Genomic DNA, 20,862 nt, shown 5'->3' on the forward strand with positions numbered 1-20,862 from the left:
GCGAGCAGTCACGCGCGGGCCAGGGACGTCTTTTCCTTGAGGGATGACAATCCGCGCTCGAACATTAACTCATTGTGTCCGTGTCGGCTGAATAGATGATTCATGAGGGTCTGTCGAGTGGCGCAAAGAAAGAAGCCGGGAGAACGCAGAAGTCGATCGCCACCGTTCTCCTCGTCCGTCTGTCGAGGTTTTCGAAACACGCGTTTTCTCGGCTCGCACCTCGATTCAATTCATTCACGAACGACACAATTCGCCGTTCGAGAAAGAGAGAGAGAGAGAGAGAGAGAGAAGAAAAATATTACGCGGTATGCGCGCGGCACGTACGACTCTTACCTGTCCATGTTGTTCTGCAGCTCCACCTTTATTGGACTGTTCCCCGTAGACTGATTCTTGTTGTTGTATTCATTCTTCGGTATCTCTGCAACAAGGTAGAAGAAACGAAAGATGAGACGATGAAGATAGTTTGTTATATTCGCGTCTGACAGATCGGCGAAATTTCTCGTGGGAAACGGCGCCTTCTTCTCCCCCGCCCTCCTCCCCACCCTTCTTCTCGTTGTCAAGTTTTTTCGCCGCCGAAATGTAAATGCAATTCAACGCGATGTAGCTTACATTTTACGTAATGCATACGAAATCGCATTATAAGCATTGTAATACGCGGAAGTTAGTATACGCGAGATAGCTTATACTCGACGAGTTTTCGCAAGAGGATACGATTATATCTCAATCTTTGAAAGCTCCGCATTCAGGATTAATTGCTCCATTAAACTAACTGATTCTCGGAGGTAAACGATATCGTTAGAACTCCTAATAGACAGCACGCAATAGACACTACGCAGATTTGACGTGGACACTCTATCAGTCAAATGTAGTTAAAAATGTTTGCCGTTGCGATTCGACGGGATAATGACACCCCTCGCAAGCAGTATTTCCGATTATGAGAAACGTATAATTAGACGCGATGGTCGACGAACGTGAGGCGTGGTCGGCCGTTAAATAAATTACGATACGTGTCGATTCTTCATTTTCAGCGCGAGACTTTTCCCGGTGAACGACCAGACATTCTTTGTGATGCCAGACGCGAGCGAGCGTCTTTCCGTCCGTTCTACGTCGTATATATGCGTGAAGTAAAAGAAAGGAGCGAGACGGTGGCTCTCCTGTTGAATCGATAAGTATATGATTCATCGCGGTTTCGGCTTGAATTTCAAACAAGCAGAATGCGAGTCGTGTGAAGGGAGAACTGTCTGCGTTTGGAAAACCACCAGAGAGGGTCTTAAAGGCAGGAAAAGTAAATACGTCGTAAGAAGAATCTTTACTTATTTTTATTTGAACGAAGCTAATTTGATCGAATAATGTATTTTACAGCAAAATTCTTTTCCACTTTCTCTCTATTTTCGTCTTCTTTAAAATGTTCCTTCAGCGATTTTGAAAGTTATGAAACGCAATGTCATGTACAAAATACATCAGGCATATTCGGCAGATTGTCGCGACGACAGTACTGATGATTAGTGGTGAATGATGATGGTTTGAGGGATCACATTCGTAACAATATACACGAATGATAGTATTAACGCGTTGATCCTCAACCGAGAGAATCTCTAATACAAGTTTCCAATACGGAATGGCGGAATCGCACAAATTCTATTATGTTTCTCTGTCGCGTGATATGCTATTAAAATATTATATGTAAGATATCTCTATTGGAGACACGATAAAATATAAAGTCTTTTCGAACGGGTATTATAAAATGCTCGTTTTTGAAATTTATTTTCGGCCGCAAAAAATGATAAAACGATGTAACATAAAATGATTTATGATTAGCTGGAAATATCGCATGAAAAAGGAAGGAAATCTGAATTGAATATTCTCAATGCCGGGTATATAATGATTGATAAAAAATAGAAATAAACGCAGCTGAAATGTATTTATGTTTGTAACGAAGCTCCGAATTAATTTTAGATGTTTAACCCGGCTATTCGTGCGGCGAGATATCATGCGCGATCGCGCGATGTGCAATTTAAAACGCTGCGCTCCGCAGCAGCGTTTTGAATATTAATGAGCCACTTTGCACGTTTACGCGCGCAGGCGACATTCGAGTTCGAGCTGTGTTGTTCTTGACACTTAGCCCCTTTCGAGACTGCTTCGCGAAACCCATTTTCGAGAAGCTAAAGAAGAAGAGCGGCAGGCAAAGAGAAAGAGAGAAAGGGGGGGGGGGAAGAGATGGAGAGCTTGTTACTTCAGCGCGCCTCTTGTCTCTTCTTATACTGCGGGGAGAATCCGCTCTTTTCCCGTACCTTTACACATACCACAGCGATATCGGTAAAACGCGGGCGTGGGAAGAAGAGGGCCCAGGCCGGAGCTGCTGACCCCCCGAAGCCGCCGCTAATTGCAGGTGTTGGCGCTCCGGCCCCGCCGAAATCCAGTGATTATGCCATTTAGGCAGATATCCGTGATTACGGTGATTTCGGGGATTACTCCGCTCTCTATCCCGAGGGTGCCTTTCGTTTTTATTTTTTCCTCCGGAATGCTTAGGCGCACGAGACGTCGACCCCCATCGCCCGGAATCGAATTAGAGGGGAATATCTGCTAATCGGCGGTTCGCCGGCGAGAAATCACTCTAATTGGCGACCTGCCACGTGATTTACTGTAGATGATGCGCTCGCGAGAGGCGTCCCCGCGCGAAGGATAGCCCAGGAAAGGGTTGAATGTGAATACGCATAGGATTGAGATTTCGTTGGTCGCATTAAATCATTTGAGCGATTAAATTTTCCGTCTAGCGCTATCATTTTCAGTTATATACTTTCACTGAAAGCTGCGAAATAAATTTCCTCAAGCGACGTGAAACATATGCGACACATCCAATGTTACAGAGACTGAAATATAGATATTTTGAAAAAATTTCAATAATTAATTTCTATTCTTTATAATACAGAGAAAATATAAATGTAAAAAAAAAAAAAAAAAAAAAAAAAAACTTAATATAGATAATAACAATTAAATATTATAAAAAATAAGTAATAATAATAAAATTTAAAAGTATAATATTTTTAAGTATAAATAAAAATAAATAAAGAAAAATAAATATATAATTATACATTCTTTCATTTTCAATATTATAAATATTTAAGTATAAATGAATAAATGGTTATCAATATCATGTATTATAAAAATATACGAAACGAAAAGGGTTAAAAAAATTCGAATGTTACTTTATATGAATACATATTATATAGTTTGTTGTAAAAGATGTGCCGAACAAAAGTACATATAGATGTACTTTTAAGTAACGCAGTTCTTTTATTTTCGTAAAAACCCTTTTTCAATTTACACATTATACAATTTACAACCGTAACAAACATGGGTCCACGTTTCGTCTAGAGAATATCCAGAAAACGAATATGAGCGAGCAAGGTGACTCCCCCCCCTAGAAAAGAGAAATCTCGACTATAAATGGAGCTAAGCATTACGCAGACAGTCATAAGCGTCAGGCAATGCCGTAACCGGGCAGTCAATATGTCGAAGGATCGTAAATCACGGGTCGAGCTATCTCATAGCTTTCAAGAGAACCTTTAAGACGGTTTAGGATTCGCTTTAGAAAAACGACGCAAGGGGTATACACACATACACAAAGACACATCGGCAAAAAGTCAACCCCCGGCACTCGACTGTGGAATTTGAAAAATCTTTATGACGAGCTAAACAAGAGGTAGGAGACCGGGTGCGCGGGCGACTCTTGTGCGCCGGACGCTATTCCCGAGCAGATCCGGGGACACTTTATATGAGAAAACGGTTAGGTTGTTTTCTCTCCGTAGTCGATACCACGCGCACCACTCGTTGAAGTGTCTCGAAAAATGTCGCCGCAAGATGCCCTTTTCTTTCCTCGAGTGCGCTCAGTGGTAGGACTAAGGACAAGTCCTTCGCCGCACAGCACGGGGTAATAAATTCGAGTATCGCTGTTAAACTCAATATGGAAATCATCTATTTATCTTTGTCTTGCGTTAACTTGAAGTTCTGGACTTTCTAAAGAGAGTACATTTTCTAAAGAATCGAGAAAGATTTTAAAAATGCAAAATTGCAGCATGAATAATAGTATTCAACAACTTGCGATACAGCAATTCCAATATTCGCGCGATCTCTATTGCTTTTTTTTCCATTTCACGTCTTCTAGACATCGAATGGATCGAGTATTTTTTTTTTTAATTTCATTGAGAAGTTGCCACTGGCAATGCAATGTTATTCCATGTTACAATACTTTAAATTAAATTTGTAATTAATTTGCCTATACGAGCGCAAGTTTGAAGGCTACTCGTGAAAAGCTAAGTTGGCGAGCCAAACCAGACCGATCCAATCCGATGACTAAATTTAGAGAATCGTACGAGGCTTGTTAGAGCGAAGTTAACTACTCCAACAAGCCCCGGAGCTTTTATTCCCAACTTTTATTTCACGTGAAGAGAACCGCGTTTTCTCACGCGAAACACGCGAGCATCTCGCCGGACACGGGCGCTATCACGTGCCTTGCTTTTCCAAGATAAAGCGAAAGAATACTGTCGGGATACCTTCGGCAAACAGAGGCGCACGAAAAGTTCGTAAAAAAAAGAAACATTTCAGGTACCTCAGCGTGGCTTCCGAGGAGCCTTTGAAAAACTCGGAGACGATAAGATACGTCGAGCTCCCGCGCGAGAGGATCTAGAAATTATTGACGCTGCCCCCTTCCCTCGTTGGCTGACCCCCTCATTGGTTACCGCTGATTACGACGTATACCCTCGTCAAAAAATGTCACTCGCCATCGTCCCACGCTTAAGCCTTCTTTCGACGAGCTGGCGCAAACATCGACGACATTATCGGAGGACACACCCTGCCAGGACACTCGCGCTCGCGTTATTCTCCTCATCCGCCAAATATTGATGCGTGTTGATATTTCTCTGTTGGGATACTTTAGTAATAATTTAGTTTTATGTTTATGTTTGCACAAATCGATCGGGGAGATACAAGAAAAAATCAGGACAGCTACAAAAATAGTCTCTTTCATTTCGTGACAGAACTACCTGACCAGGTAAGAGAGAGAAAAAAAGTTTTCTCGGATCGATATTCCCCTTAATTAAGGTAACGGAGAACGGGCTGTCTGACAGAGAGATGAAAGGGGAAAATGTGCGGATATTACCTGAAATATCGCCTACGGATTCTTTGACCAACAGATTCTTTGCATTTGATAATTTTCGTAATAAAGATGTAGAGATCTCGACAGTTCTCCTGCTACGAGCAATTAAAAATAACAAAAGTTTGTACAAAGTTTTATGTTTGAATATTCTTACGCGTTAAATATTCTCTGAATATTTATCATTTTACTGCGATAATTTATGATTAAAACTGTGAGAAAAGGTGTAACTGGAATTTCCGTTTCACAAAAAAATGAATCGATTTCGGATTTGCCGAGGTATTCATAGACACAGAGGGAAAAAAGGGGAAAAGCGTCGTTTCCCACGTATATATTCCGCTCACTCTTCGTTTCCACTAAATCAGACTTAATGACCCCTACTTGCGGACTCACTTGGTATATTGTAGAAGTTACCGGATGGGGTGCGTACGAGGCAGGATGGCTCGAGATCGGGATCGCGTTCGTGATCACTCGCTGCGTGACTTCCTGGCAGTCTTCCGTTGAGCCGGCTCATTGCGGGATTACGGGGTGGCACATCAGGCGGGCCCCGCGGTGCCGAACTGTCCAATAAACACCCTGCAACAACAATGAAAAATAGTTTTTAATTTAAAAAGATTGAGACAGAGAGTTTCTCCTTTAATTGCTCAGTACGCTGACAATAGAGTTATATATTTCGGCGTTTATAAAGTGTGAACGTGTTTTAAAAGGGATTTTTTCGAAGCTTTCAATAGAAGAAAATCGTTTAGCCTTGAAATTTTTTCCTTGAAAAGGCAAGCTTTTATTGCATTGTATAATTTGTCTTCAGTCACCGATGTAATAAAACTTAAAATCGACCATTCTAAACTGTCGTAAAAAGGAAGAGTTCAGGTATTCGTTTTTATTAAACCAAAACTATTTTCGGCAGTTAACTGACAATTGAAAATACGGAATCTTTTTAAAACTAGATCACTTTAGAATAGAGAGTCGGTACAGGCCGTTTGGTAAGAAAAGCGCCAGGTCGACACGTCGGCGCGAGGATTCGTCCCAGAATCTAGGGCGGCTGGCGGTCTCGAGGCTTATAATGCTCCCAAGTAATCCAGGGCAGGTGGTCTGGGTTTTCATCTGGCAAAGGGTTGAGCCGATCTCATGATTAGGCACGCGGTTCACACGCGTCGACCGTTATCGCGGCCGTCGGGGGTGGATAGATGCCAGATGGAAAACCGCTAGGCACATATAACTCTATCCGCGAGCAATCTGGATTTTTTTTTTTTTTTTAAGCCAAATCCAACAAAAGTTCACTTTTGAGTGCAAATACGCGAGGCAACGACACGGATTTGCAGATGCGTCATGCGGATTGGAAAGATCGTCGGGAGATATTAAAAATGAAAAGTCGCCTGATGCGATTCGCGGAGGTTTGTAACGTATAAAAGGCTGTTATGCTATTTATTTCAACATATTCTCGGCGAAAGAGGGTTAGCAGATTATATTATTAGACGCGAAATGCAATATTCAGCGACAGCTTTACATATATATATACTGGGGTAAACACAAGCGGTTGCAAAGTTAAATTTCGGTCAGAGAAGGATAGTTCAAGCAACACACACAGTTTGTATTCACGTGTCTGCGTTAGAGAACACTTTGTTTGTAATTTACCATTTATCGCAATATATCTTCTTGATATTATAGTAAAATATCATTCTTTCCTATTCTTGCTTATGAAGACATTCTGATAACAATTTATAGATAAATTTTTTTAGCTATCAATTGATTTATATAGATGTGAATAATAATCAATGATCGACACACTGTAAATGCAGACTATTTCAAACAATTACATTTAAATATTTCCGTTTAAATAAAATATTACTTGAAAATTTATTTTCCCTAAAGATACTATAGATAAAAATGTATAGAAAATATTTATTCCAAATACAATCATTATTAATATTAATATTAATATTTATTTCTAGTCCGTAAAATTAACTAAATTTTTTAAAATAGTGTTTTAAATGATATACAAATTTCAATATTTCAGATATTATTTTGCCTATCACTGATAATAATTAATTAACTATACCAATCGATATCATTCGAATATCCGAACTCGAATATTGTATCGACGAGTTCGAATAGCACAAAAAAGATCCGAAGGGAGTCGAGACGAGAAATTCGAGCCATTTCTTCTGCATCGAGTGCCAGTCAATGAGGTGGACTCGTTCGTACTTTTTTCTGCTGGTCGTAACGAATATCGTCTGATATCTCATTGGACGATAAAGGGCGCAACAGGAGGCGGCGGAAGAAGACAGAGAGAAAGGCAGAGCGAAAGGAGCCGGGCGAATGGAAGATGAAGGAAAAAAGAAAGTTTTATCCCATACGACGACAAAGGACTTTCTCAATCTCGTCTAATCGCGTGCTCGTCTCCCCTTCGTCCTTCCTCCTACCCCCATTTACCGTAGCTACCAACTTCGATTCGTGCTTTGCTTACGCGACCTCCCCATTCCTTCCTCCGTCACCCTTTCTTCCGTCCCTTGATTTGGTTCACCCAAGAGCACTCGACCCTTTTACGACCGAACTTTCCCAGTTTCGACATTTCGTTCTCACCGTTCCTTTTAAATTCCCTCTTCTCCTTCTCTCTCCTCTCCTAAAAAAGCATCATTTGATATTATTACTAATGTGCACCAGTTCATCGATAAAGATAGAGATAGAGATGCGTAAACTGACATAATGCCTCAAGGGCTCTCGAAAGTTAAAAGATACTTCGAAAAAATGTTCTTTTTTCATTTGTCTAGAATACAGGCGAACAAAATGGGCCGTGAATATAAAAGCTGTGATTATTGTATTTTATAATTTGCAAACAAATTAATATATATTATTGTAATTAGTAATAATTACGTTCGTAATACCAAATGTGAAATTCCTTTATTATTCCTCCGATGCATTCGGCCAATAAACACACATGTGTGTGTGTGTGTGTGTGAATCCTTATATTAATAATTCCCGACGATGGCTATTTAAATTTTAATTAATACAACAATGCTGCACAAACTCCCAAATCAGCGCGCAATATTAAACGTACGATATGTATGGCTTTTTACATTAACATTTTCAGTCAAATCGTGTAGTTGCCGACATTTCCTTCATCTTGTCGCGGAATGCAAAATGTTCGAGGGAGCCGCGATAATTTCCGCCGATGGAGATTTCAATGAAGAAGATACTAAAATTGACATATGTCTCGTCGACTATTTCTACCTGAACGCCGAAACTTGTTAACCCCTGAATCCGTTCGTTACGTATGAAGCGTTGGCGCAATTAGAGAGAAAGAGAAAGAGAGAGCGAGAGAGAGCTCGAACGCTAGCAGTCTATTCATTCTTGCAGAGCCATCGAGGCAGAAGAGTCTGTGGCACGTCGTTATTCTTGCTAATAGATCGGCGGGAGTCGGTATTGTCCCGACAGTTACTTGAAGGATCTCACCCTGTCGTTGTCGCTCCTTCTCTCGTTTTAGCAGCTCGAGCGAGCGATCTCGTCGTCGTTCGCTCTCGAGGAGAATAAATAAAAACAGACCGAAAGAGAGAGATCGGGATAGAGAGTGAGAGAAAGTGGGAGCACTGACAAAAGGCAGGATCTTGCGTGCCGCTATCCGGTATCCAGGATGAGCATCACGCGACAAAGGACGCGCGCGCGGGTAGAGGAAGAAGCGAAGCATTCGTGAATCGAATTATGCTCGCCTGGTTTGCGCGGATTGGGTCCTCGTCGGTGAAGGGATCCCAAGATCGGTGGTAGGGCACCAAAGGACCGTGTCCCGGTTGCTTGAATGAGTTCTGACCTCGAAGGAGACCGGTGTCGCACACCGGGCCCGCGCGTAATGGATGCGCGCCCATTGAGAGCGCACGTCAAAACGCGTAACATAATATCGGGGCCCTTACGCGCAAGAGCCCATGCCTAATGGAATTTATTAGAGGAGGTACTTTTCCCCCTCTCTTTATCTTTTTTTCAAAATCCCAGGTACGGAAACCGGGAACGAAGCATTCGCCGGTGGAATCAAGAGGCTCTCCACCCAGATCGTCAGATTGTCTTCGGATTATTGGACGTGTTCTTTCGACACGGAAATTGATTACCAATAATATTAATTAATTTGATTTCTGTTAGGTAATTTTTTTAATAATTTAATATTATAAGTATAATTCGACAGCACAATGATGATTATTTTAATCAAACAATAGTATGCGATTATAATTTTATACAATAATAATAATAATCAATAATAATTTGTAGTGTAAATATGAAATTAAAAAAAAAGAAAAGCAAAACAGAGGTAACGTATTGAATAAAATAATTCGCTGTGCATTGTGGATTGCTTAAATTTTGAATATCTCTTTCCGATAAAAGATATATAAATTGTGCTCACGCCACTTCTTTTCGCTGAAAAAATACGCGTGAAAACGTTCCGGGATAAAATGTCGTATAAAGCAACATCGTAGCAATATCTACAGAGATTTAGGAGGGGGAAAGTGAACAAACGATTCGGGAGCCTGGTCACGTATCAAAGAGCAGAGTGGACGAATTTTGGGGTGCAGGACGAAGAAAATGAACAAGGGTTAGTCTCGTGTCTGGATTAGCTTTCAGAGCGAAACGAATTAATACTATATCGCGCATCAGATAAAGCTCCGCATATTTTCACGTGCCAGCGGTAGTCGTGTGAGAGAACCACAATCTTCGTCTATAAATAGAAATTGTAGTTTCATAAATCTAGTAATTAAAAAGACTTGCTTATCTACAATTCGTGTCCCTATACATTTATTTCATTTTTCATAATTATATTAAATATATATATATATATATATAGAGAGAGAGAGATTTTTCTACAATGTAATGCATGTAAATTATAAGCATAGAATGAATTTGACTTTCTCGTATAACAAAAAATTTGTGTATATGTATGTGTGAGATGAGATTACTTTCTCATTTTAGACATATTTGTAGCCTACTAATTTCCTTTTAAAAGAAAGAGATATATAATTTTAAATATTTAAAAGAGCGATTATTTTTGTTGCAAATATCGATATACGATTTCGCCGAAGACGCGAATAATTTGCATGTATATAAATACGCTATCCATAAATTTAACCAATCAAAGTGAGAGAATGTTTAAGCTTATAACAAGGTTACTGAATCTTCGTAAAGCTAAAAATAATTGTTACATCTTAGATTGTATTCACTTTCGAATGAAGTAATTCCCGATAAATTGCTTAAATTGCACGAGCAAAAGAATGAGAGAGAATGTTATAAAAATATTATCGAAAACGGATATATATATATATATATATATATATATATATATATATATATATATACACACACACTATTTTGGTTCTTTTATCAATTACATCACATGCAACATTGGATATATGCTGGAGATCCTCCAGCTTTTCCTGTGAATCCTAAAGCGGTTGAATTATCTTAAGTTCATATACGCTGTCCATCCATCTCCTTGCGCTATCCTAGAATTTATGTATGGAAGCCATGCCAGAATTTAGAACAACCACTTTACTTAAGGGAGAGAAAATCACTACGTCGTTCTAATATCGGGTAGCGTTCACAATTTATCGCAATATTCGGAACATCTCGTGAAAATGTTCCGCCGTGCATTCGCGGTGCATCCATCTCTCGAGTGCGTGTGCTTCTGTATCAATTTACTATAATACAATTAAGATATATAAAACGCTAAATAATTATATACGCGCGTGATTAGTTTCATAAAGACATTGCGCAGACTAAAGTATCGTATTCCTAACGTAATCAAAGATTTTTTCTGGATCCGCCATTGCTACTTGAAATCGCGATCTATCGCGCATGGCCGTCTAGTTTCGCGATGTAATCTATTTTATCGTCTTAGCGTTATTAATTTGATATGTATATCTCGTATCACGTATATATTCTCTCTTTATTCTCACTACATCTTCCACATTTTTATTGAAATTGTATTTCATTAAAATAAATAAATAAATTTATCTTTCATATTTCATTTAAATTTTAATTAAAATTTTTTATATAAATAAATTATTCTTTTTTACAAAAACAGAATCTAATTTCCAAAATAGAGTATATCGTCTTACATCCAATTATAAAAACACTCGTACTTTGTTAATTCACTGATCGCGACTGACTTCCGGCCTGCCGATAATCATCACTAATCATCGCGTTTTCGTTCTTCGGGAACAAATCAAGCCGAGCCTCTCGTTTTATCGACGGGTCGGGTACGCGCGACATCGTCGCATTACGTCTCGTTAGAAGATTTTCGTCGTTGAGTGACCCGAGAGCGAAGGAAAAGCCCTCTCGAGACCCTCTTTCTCGCTTCCTTCTGGCATCAGAGGAAAATCTTGAAAAATGAAGAAGCGGACCGACCGCGCCAGGGGAAAAGAGGGAAAAAGGCACAGGGTAAAGCGAAACAGTTTTAATTGGAAGTCGGAGGAGACGCGGTGCAGAGGGAAAGAGATGTGGGGTGGACGGGCGGACGGTCGGAAAGGGCGCAGGGGGATGGATGGGGGGAGGGGAGGGGGGCCGATAGCGCGGCGGTTCTTTACCCTCGCTCGTTCTACGCCCTATGTGTGAGACCACCACGTCCCTTATCCTCTTGTTACATATATTTTCGCGCGTACGTAGAGATATATACATGTCCGGACAGGGCCGGAGATCTCCGGCTGGAGAGATTTTACGGGGATCTCGAATCTCGAATATATATATATAGAAATATGTGACGATCAAATGTACGAATATTTTCATATACATATAATATTATTGATATTTTGCTACATTTTCTGTATGTTTACAATTTTTTTTACTCTTTATAATTACTTTTTTATTATTCTGATATATAACATGTATTATTTTTTTTTTATATAATAATATAAAAAGGAGAATAATTTAATTAAACAAAAGTTTTAAGTAAAATATAAATGAATAATTTATATGATATACGCATACCCTACAACCCCCTACAACACATATACAGAAACTTTGAGATCTATTATTTTTCACAGTATTCACCAGTAATTCTGTGAAATAATTTTTTACGCCGGCCCTGCACGTCCGTATAAGTTCGAATCTGTACCATGAAGTCGAGCGTCGCGTCTCTCGGCGGCCTTAAACCGCGCGGAATGGCATGGCGGCGGCGCCGCTCGTTTTTCCTACGGACAAAGTGGAAACTCTACGAGAAGGAGGAATGGCCGAGGAAAGAGAGAAATAAAGAGAGAGAGAGAAAGAGAGGAAAAAAAAGACTTAATTCGTTTCCTATTAGAATTTACGTGGCTCGAAAATAAAGGCAGCAAGATAGACCGAAAACGAAGTCCGAGAGCAGCGAGAATTCGTGGAACGTTTTCCCACCGCCAACTCGACCATTGGATTTTTCACGGCACGCCGGTGTCCTGGAAAATCGAAATTAGCTTTTCCACGACGGCCAAGTCCGCGGAGGTTAACAGGGACGGAAATCGAAATAAATGGTAGTTGATAAAGAAAAAAAAAAAGAGATGCTTCCCCCGCGTTCTCTCTTTGAAACTTGGGCGCGCGCGCCGCGTTCCGAAGAAAAAATCACAATGAAAAATCGGAAAACCTACAAACGAAAAATACGGTTCGCTACAAAGAGCACGCGTACATATGTACGTGAACTAATAACGCAACGCGCTTGCCGCGTGTATATTTGCAGCTGCGAATTAGGAAAACTGAAATTAGGAAAACTCGTTAGCAGCGCACGGCCAAACTATGGCATTCTCTCTAATGGAATTATATATAAATGTATCTGTTTTAATCTCGCGTGAATTTAAATCGAGTTATAATACGTTCTCTCATCGGACGATAATAACGCCGACACATTCAGCGCAGCAGGTCTCTAAAACGTATAATTCACTCCGACCAAACGCACTATCGTATTTAAGCCGGTGCCTTGGATGACACATGGTACGGAAAATTTCCCGTGTGCTCGGCGGAAACTATTACGCACGTACGTATAATATGTGCGCAGTTGCATTAAGTGCGATATATCTGGGCAGATCTCTTTTCGCCGGTGCCAGAGTTACGCTGAAAACTTTTCACGTTCGGCGAGAATAAGAGAGGGTCTCGGGCGAGAAAATGGGGAGGCTTAATTCGTTTCCCATTAGAATTTATGTGCCGTGCACGCGCCGCACGCGCACAGTGGTGGAAAAGCCGCCGCGCGAGAATGGCCAGTCGCGCTCCTTCTTTCTCTTTACGACCCGGCGTGTCTGGTATGTCGAGTGGACCTCCGCGAAGCACGCGCGCGCGCGCGCACCTACCTCGATACGACACCCTCTCGGCGATTCTTTCCTCTTCGAACCGATTGGAAAGGTTGAGCCGAGCGTCAAGAGGCGAGGCATTTTCCAGACGGAAAACGGAGATCGAAATCAAAGCGTCTGATCGTGTGAACTCGAGCGAGCGCACGATCCTTAACTCTCTCTTTCTCTCTCTCTCTTTACCTTTCGCTTTCATGTCAAAGCTCTCGCAGAATATATCCCTGACATCCCGCATAAAAATTGTTATTAGTTTTCATTTTCATCTTTCTCTTTCGTCCAAATTCCAAATCAAATATAATATTTTATATTATATATCCGATATATAATTTTTCTTTTCTTTGCAATAGAAACAATAAAGTTTTAGAATGTAAATTTCGTGTACGCAATAATCTAAAGTTATAACGCAATAAACAAAGACTTTTAATGAAATTATTTTTTAATTTTTTTAATTATTCGCATTTTGCAAAATAGAATCATGACAAATTGGCAACGCGCTTAACTTTCTCTCAAAATATAATATTAATCGATAATGCTCATAAGTATTATAAATAATGTCTGTATAAATTTCATATTATTAATCTAAAAATGTACGTAGCACATTTACCGCAATTTTTAATAATAATATCCTTTTTATTTGCTCACGTAAAAGCTCTCTTATTCTCATGGGAGAGTATCTATCGAGAACATCGACCGAATATGAAGTGAATCGCCAACAAAATGCGGAATGTCAGAAATTGGGGCCGATATAATTGGTACCCTGTTTTCGGCGGACTACATTGGCGAGCCGAAACATGCGAAAAACATTGTTGTTCGACGTTCACGCGAGCGATCGCCGAACAGCTCGCGTATCGTACGACCGGTTTCGCATGCCCTCGCGCCAATTAAGGAGACGCACGTGCGTTGAAACTTTGAATTTTTCGAATGTCCGTTTCCCGATAGTTTCCGAATGTACATTTCTCGTTACGTATATCCAATCAAATTACAAATACGTCTTTAAATTCGAGATATAATTCATTCTTTCGATAAAAAATTGACATTACGATTATTTAGAGCAGTTTGATCTTTTTTCTGTATTAATTTTTTTTTTTTAGTTTCGACAATTTTAATCATTCTTAACAATGATAAATGTTTTCGGGCGCGAATGCGCAACGACAATTGCAATTTCAAAGTTCGAAACACATCGAACGGCGAGGAAAGTCGCTTGTAAAATTGCTGTAATTTAGCGGCGAAAAGAAACGCATCGGAGCGAAACAACCGCTAACACCCTGGGAATCGCCGAGTCGCCGTTCCCATCGGCAAACTTTTGCGTATGAGAGTCGGCGAGCTCGTGCTTGTATCTCGCCCACGTGTCCGCGTTGCCCCGGCCATTATCGCCGATCGATGATCGTAATATCGACGATCCCTTGTGGGCGATTCTCTCGTCGAGCCGTAGACGTCATAATACGCCGAACAATCCGATAGCGAGCGACGATTCTCCCTTTACGGTTCGCGCCAGGTTACAACGGACACCGCGGATAAATCGTCCACCCCCTCCTCCCCCACCCCTCTTCGGAGGAAGGGGGAATCCGAAGGGCCTCGCCGATCCGACGCGCGTGGGTGGCTACCGTAATCGTCGCGGATCGGTGCCCTTCGTCGTCGTGCGAGTCGTATTATTGTTTCACGAGATGAGTGGTCGGCTTGAAACCACGGGGCTAAACATCACCGATATACCGGCTCAATTCCCGTCTCGAGAGAATTGCCGCATCAACTGGTAATGCGTGGACCATATTACGGGTTTACTGCTTTGATCCGAGATACTCGTTTGCTTTTATTTGCAGATACGAGTAATAAGAATAATCGAATATAGGTTCATGTTTTTATTATATCCCAAATTTATATATTTCATCAAATAATGTATATGCTCTCTCTCTCTCTCTCTCTCTCTCTCTCTTGTGTTTGTACTCGTAAAAAAGTTCGTCAACCTACACGTATACGACTTTTATACAAGTGTAGACTATAAAATGTGATAAAAAATAGCCACCAAATATAATTTTATCTCTCATCCCAACAATCTATAAATATATAAAAGAAAAAATATAACACGTAATATTTCACCGACAATATTAGCGACTCTTCATTACTTTCCAAACATTGTAAAAATTTATCGCAAAATATAAATCTTTTTTTTTTTTTTTTTTTTTTTCATTATACGATTTAATATCATAATTGATTGGCTGATTCAATGCATGCAAGCGGATAATCTTTGTGAAATTAATTAATATAAACAACCGCGAGTGCAAACCCGGTATCTCGGCAGTAGCTCCCGGACATTTCACACTATCGTTGAATCTGCCGGCCGAACGGTAGACACACGACTCTTAATAGTTACATCGAGAGTTTTGCGTAATCAGGAGCAACGTGCTCCAGGATTATCAGCTTTCGAAGGGAAATCGTTCGCGCGCGCCGGCCGCAACGGCTATTTATCAAATGGCAGTTTAATAGAGCTCCAGTGTTTTATCGTTTATCGTAATAGCGTCGACCGTAAAGCGCTGCTAACGATTACACATATCTCGCTTAGATCCGACGAGCGTATGTATCCCCCCGCCTTACATTATCCCGGCTGTTTACGATCGACACGGGCAATTGGAAATCTACGATCTGTACACGGATTAGCGGACCTTACTTGTTGTCTTATCGCGCGAGAGAGACGGAGAAGGAGCGTGGAATTAATTAGTAGTAACGAACGGATGCGCGCGGGCGTTAACCGGCTTTTTGACATCGGGGTATCCGTTAATCGGCGCAATTAACAGTCGATAGAAATCGCCTTCTAGGCGATCGCGTTTCTCGTTCGATCGCTCTTGTCCGATGGCATGCGAGACTATCTATATCGGCCCCTACGATCTACGTCCTACGAACCTAATACGATCTATCTACAGCTATCTCGCGCGAGAGCGCGTTCCCTTTACGGTGATATAGGATCCGGGGAACGCGGTCCAACTATTAATTACAGACTGCGGAGGAGGCGAAGTCGTTAGAACACCTACGTAAAGAAAGGAGTGATTTAGGACGCGCCGATTCTCCTTCCCACCTCCCATCCCGACGTCCCCCTTTTACCTCATCGGAAACTTTCGAATCCTCGGATTTCTCGCGGCGCACGTACCTAATGAATAGGGCTTGCGCTTATAGCAGGCGTCGATAGGTCGATAGATCTCGCCGAAACTCGCCTGGTATATCTGCCAACGACGTCCGCAACGCGATCATCCGTTATGTCCGCGGTACGACGTGGATTTACTTCTACGCTAAATTGCGTTACGGAATCACACAAGATCTCCTCTCCTCCGTTGCACGGAATTATAAGTAGAGGAAGAAAAATTCTTTCTAACATTTCTAGACACGAAAAAGATTTTTATATATAAAAGTATTTATAAAAATCATCAATATCAATTCTCGATCGTTATTATTATGTAAAACTTGAATCGTGAATTTAAATTTTTCATATTACGTCGAATCATTTCTCGGCAACACCTCGGAGGTTAATTTGTTTTCTTATGAAGCGAACGAGATCGTAAATGTTTATTGGATTCTCATCCTGGAATTTCGCGCAGGAGAGGCTTGAGATCGTCGCGATAACAATGTTGTGCGAAATTTAATACCAATATACATGCGACATTTGTATGTAGTATTAGCATCCCTTATGATATTTTCACAATCTCCCACGTCACGATTTTTTCCTAACGTCCGTAATCGCGCGAAAGGAAATAATTTCTTTAGAGAAATACGCTTGAAATACCGTACACGGTTCTCTCTCTGTCTCTCGGATCGGTTGAGGCACACAGGGCGCCGAAATAAATCCGTAAAGCCGTGGTTAAAATCGATGCCGCGCGGCCGTTTGGCGAGGATAGAGCAAGGCGAGGTAGACGGGCTGCCATCGGAGAGGAAGAGGGAAGAAGGAAGGAAACGGGTAAGGGGAGAAGGGTACAAGGGGAGCTAGAGCGGCGGGGTAGGTAGGTAGGTAGATAGAAAGGGTAAGGAGATCCGGGAGGATGATGCGGGCGAGGGAAGGAAAAATAGAGAGAGAGAGAGAGAGGGAGAGACGGGGGATTCTGCGTTTGGCAGCTCGTGGATATTGGAAGGAGGCCCGCCGCGACGAGAGGAGGTCGTAGAAGACGATCCTGGGGATCGTTCGTCCCCAGGACCAGTCGTCCTTATGCCACTGAGATTCCCCGCCGCTCCGCCGAACTTTTGCTCGAGCAATCACATTTCCCGAAGCGACTCTCGCGAACGGATAACCGATACCGTAGCCGTACGCTATTAATAAAAGTCGAGATTTTGTTAAATCGGCGGGAAAGATTCTCTCTCTCTCTCTCTCTCTTTCTTTTCATTGTACCGTACGCAAGTTGTCGAAGAAAGCTTTAGTGCGCTTCGCCAGAGAGATACATTTTTTATCCTTCGAATAATCGATTTCACAACTTTTTCTTTTCATTTCGACATTGAGATTTAATATGCACAACTATTTTGTGTATTTTTAATTTATCTATATATTCTTTTAGAAATAAAATAAAAAGATGTAACCATTGATTTTCTAATACGCTGAATAATTAATTCTTTTTTAAATGTCGAATGTAAATTTGCTTGTGTTTAAAATATGCGAACAAGATAATCATGATAAACTATTTTAATAAGACTGTAAACAAGATTCTATCCGGCAACGGTGGACCAATGGGATACCAATTTCATGACCAAAAGTGTCGAGTTCGTCTCGTACTAAGGAAACCACTAAATTAGTTGGCCAGTGGTCGAGGCACTCTAGGAATACCAAAGTTGCAAGTTTGCGATGCAGGATAGCTTCATGGGGTGCAAGATTGCTCAATTTCGAGTGCGGCATCCGCCGAGGTGTATGTATTAAAGTTTGGCCGGGTACGGTACGATGCGTTTTACGGTTCAGTCGAAATGACTTCCCTCACTATCCGAGGAAGATGGCAGTTTCGTCGATCCGTCGAGAAACAAGATGCAGAGTAAGCAAACAAACTCAGTAGGTTGCGTTAAGAAAGAATATATTGTGTACATTATATACGTTATATCGTGTACGCGCGTTATATATATGTGGTCTATTATTTAGATATGATTTTATATATACATATATGTTAAAGCAAAATTAATTTTGTAGATAATCGTTATTCCCATTATCGATGTATATTTTGTAAAATAATGATCTGCGGAATGGAATGCTATTTTTTTTTATTTTTTTTTTTAATAGATAGAATGGCTCGTATGAATTCCGCGAAGTTTTTCATTTTCATAAATTGAGAAAATAGATATCAGCTCAGCTCGTATAAATTCCACGAAGTTTTCCATTTTCATAAATTGGGATTTTCCAGTGGCTCCCAGCATATTTCTAAGCGCGGAACAGAACAAGTTAACTTTTATTGATGATATATATTATGATGATATAACTAATGATGCTCTTCATAATCATTCCATCTAGTTGTGTTTGAAAGAAAGATTATCAGACCCTTTCTCTACGTAAGAAATATTATTTTATAATACAAAATAATTTTTTTTATTACTTTGTTTAGATTATTCGGAGAATAAGAGCCAATATGAATTTTTTAAATTTTTAGACTGTCTTGTTTTTACTATTACACAAGTTAGTGTCAAATCTAATTAAAATTTTCAACATTTTAAACGTAAATATTTTTATGTATTTCTAATGTATATATTAAAGATGTGAATAAAGATGTTTGATTGTTCTTAATCATCTCGTTGTAGATGGAAGAAATGCAAGAGCGCGATTTCATCGATCCGCGGCACGCTCGCTCGAGCACCAGTCCAATCCTTAGAAATCTGGTAAACGACATCAGAGTCTCGATCACGCTGAAGAGTTCAAGTTCGCGGTGTCGCACGATAGGACGAGACCGCGAGATTATTCAATTTCGCATCCGCATCGCAGCATCAAAGTTTTGCGGCGGTCGTACTCGATGAAACACCGAGAAGAGAGAAAGGGAGGAAGCGAGACGGGAGACAAAAGAGGGAGAACGCTCTCCGTTCCTCTTCGTCCACCTAACGATAATGACACCGGCGGCAGATCGACTCTATCGATCCGAGGGACGGTAATTGCTTGTCGGCTCTCGTCCTTCTCTACCAAGGTCCTTGGATCTCTCGCCCCGCGCGTATACAGAGGAAGGGCGCGCCTTTATCCCGATGTGAACTTTGCCAGCAATTAGACTGCGTAGCGGCGAACCTAACCGGACCGTCTTGTAGAGACCTTGGTAGACGAGTAACCGATAACCACGCACGTGCCTCTAACGAGGAATCGAAGCTGCCGCCTTGCCGTTGCCGGGAGAGCTGCTATTCGATAGTGGATCGTCGCCTTGGATCGTTTCTTCCCTTCGGTCGAGGAAAGAGAGAAGGGAGAAGGAGCGAGTAGGGTAAACCCCGTGTGCACCACCTTATACCATCGCCGCTCTCGCGCGCTTGTTATTACGAGACGTTAATCTCGACGAAGCAGCCTGCCGCGTAATTCAAGAAGGCCGGCCCCGTCATATAGGTATTTTAGCGCTCGAGGCGGTAATAGGCGCGCGCTCGCTCTCCGGGAAGGTTATTACAAAGACTCCCTCTCTCTCTCTCTCTCTTTCTCTCCCTCGTACGTCGGTAATTCTGGACATCGTGTTCAACGACTTAATACACGTCGAAAGATCTCAGCGCGATTATAATATAATATTACGGCTAGACGCGTGAAGAGAATTCTGTCGTTAATGGGGAGTTTATTATATGTGCGTCTCGCGTGCGCGGACGAAACACAATGCGTGTATACGGGATTGATTATTAATTCATTTTAATCGAGTACATTCTGTATATCCGTTAAAAATATAGCTGGATTCAAATTCCATGTATATGTTTTCATAAATCGTTGTTTTTTCTTACGATTTTATAATAAACCTTCTATGACCTATTCTAAAGCTGGATCGAGTTTATATACAGATATTAATAATAGCAAAACCGTCACAGTTTTAAAAATTATTCTGTCAAAAGAATATGCATAGTTTTAGTTAAAAATTAAATTAAAATTAATCCGGGAATCATATATCGTGTATGTGTATAATGCATCGTTTCGTATAACGTCTCTATTATTTATATATAAGTTTTATTTATTTTAATACTTATAATTCGATTTATATATAATCGCGATAAAAATTAAAACAAATCCATTTATAATATTTTGTCACATATTTTAATGTGTATATTTTATTTCTTCAAATGTTTTTACACGACATTTAAAATTAAAAATTTCTGCACGACATATAAAATTAAAAATAAAATTCTGTTTCCCAAATTTTGTCATGAATTATAGATCATTTAAAAAGAATGGCTTCAATTATATCGAGGCCAACCGAAAACACTATTTATTTCCACTGTAAAATAACTATGTTATGTTCAGGATGATACCCAAGT

General features: G+C 40.6%; 1 protein-coding gene across 5 annotated transcripts in view; it reads right to left on the reverse strand.

The window, feature by feature from the left end:
* Nucleotides 1–20,862, reverse strand: part of Ten-m (teneurin transmembrane protein Ten-m) — a 525,552-nt gene that overhangs the window by 24,281 nt on the left and 480,409 nt on the right. For all 5 annotated transcript variants that reach the window (XM_070305173.1, XM_070305172.1, XM_070305177.1 and 2 more), the window contains 2 exons: nucleotides 5,546–5,728; nucleotides 334–418 (listed from right to left, as the gene is read on the reverse strand). In XM_070305173.1, coding sequence (XP_070161274.1) covers nucleotides 334–418; nucleotides 5,546–5,728 — 268 coding nt within the window. The remainder of the gene's footprint in view (nucleotides 1–333; nucleotides 419–5,545; nucleotides 5,729–20,862) is intronic.

This window comes from Polyergus mexicanus, unplaced genomic scaffold, assembly GCF_030449975.1.
Source record: "Polyergus mexicanus isolate NDT 795.1 unplaced genomic scaffold, iyPolMexi1.0 SCAF_12, whole genome shotgun sequence".
Taxonomy (NCBI): Eukaryota; Metazoa; Arthropoda; class Insecta; order Hymenoptera; family Formicidae; genus Polyergus; species Polyergus mexicanus.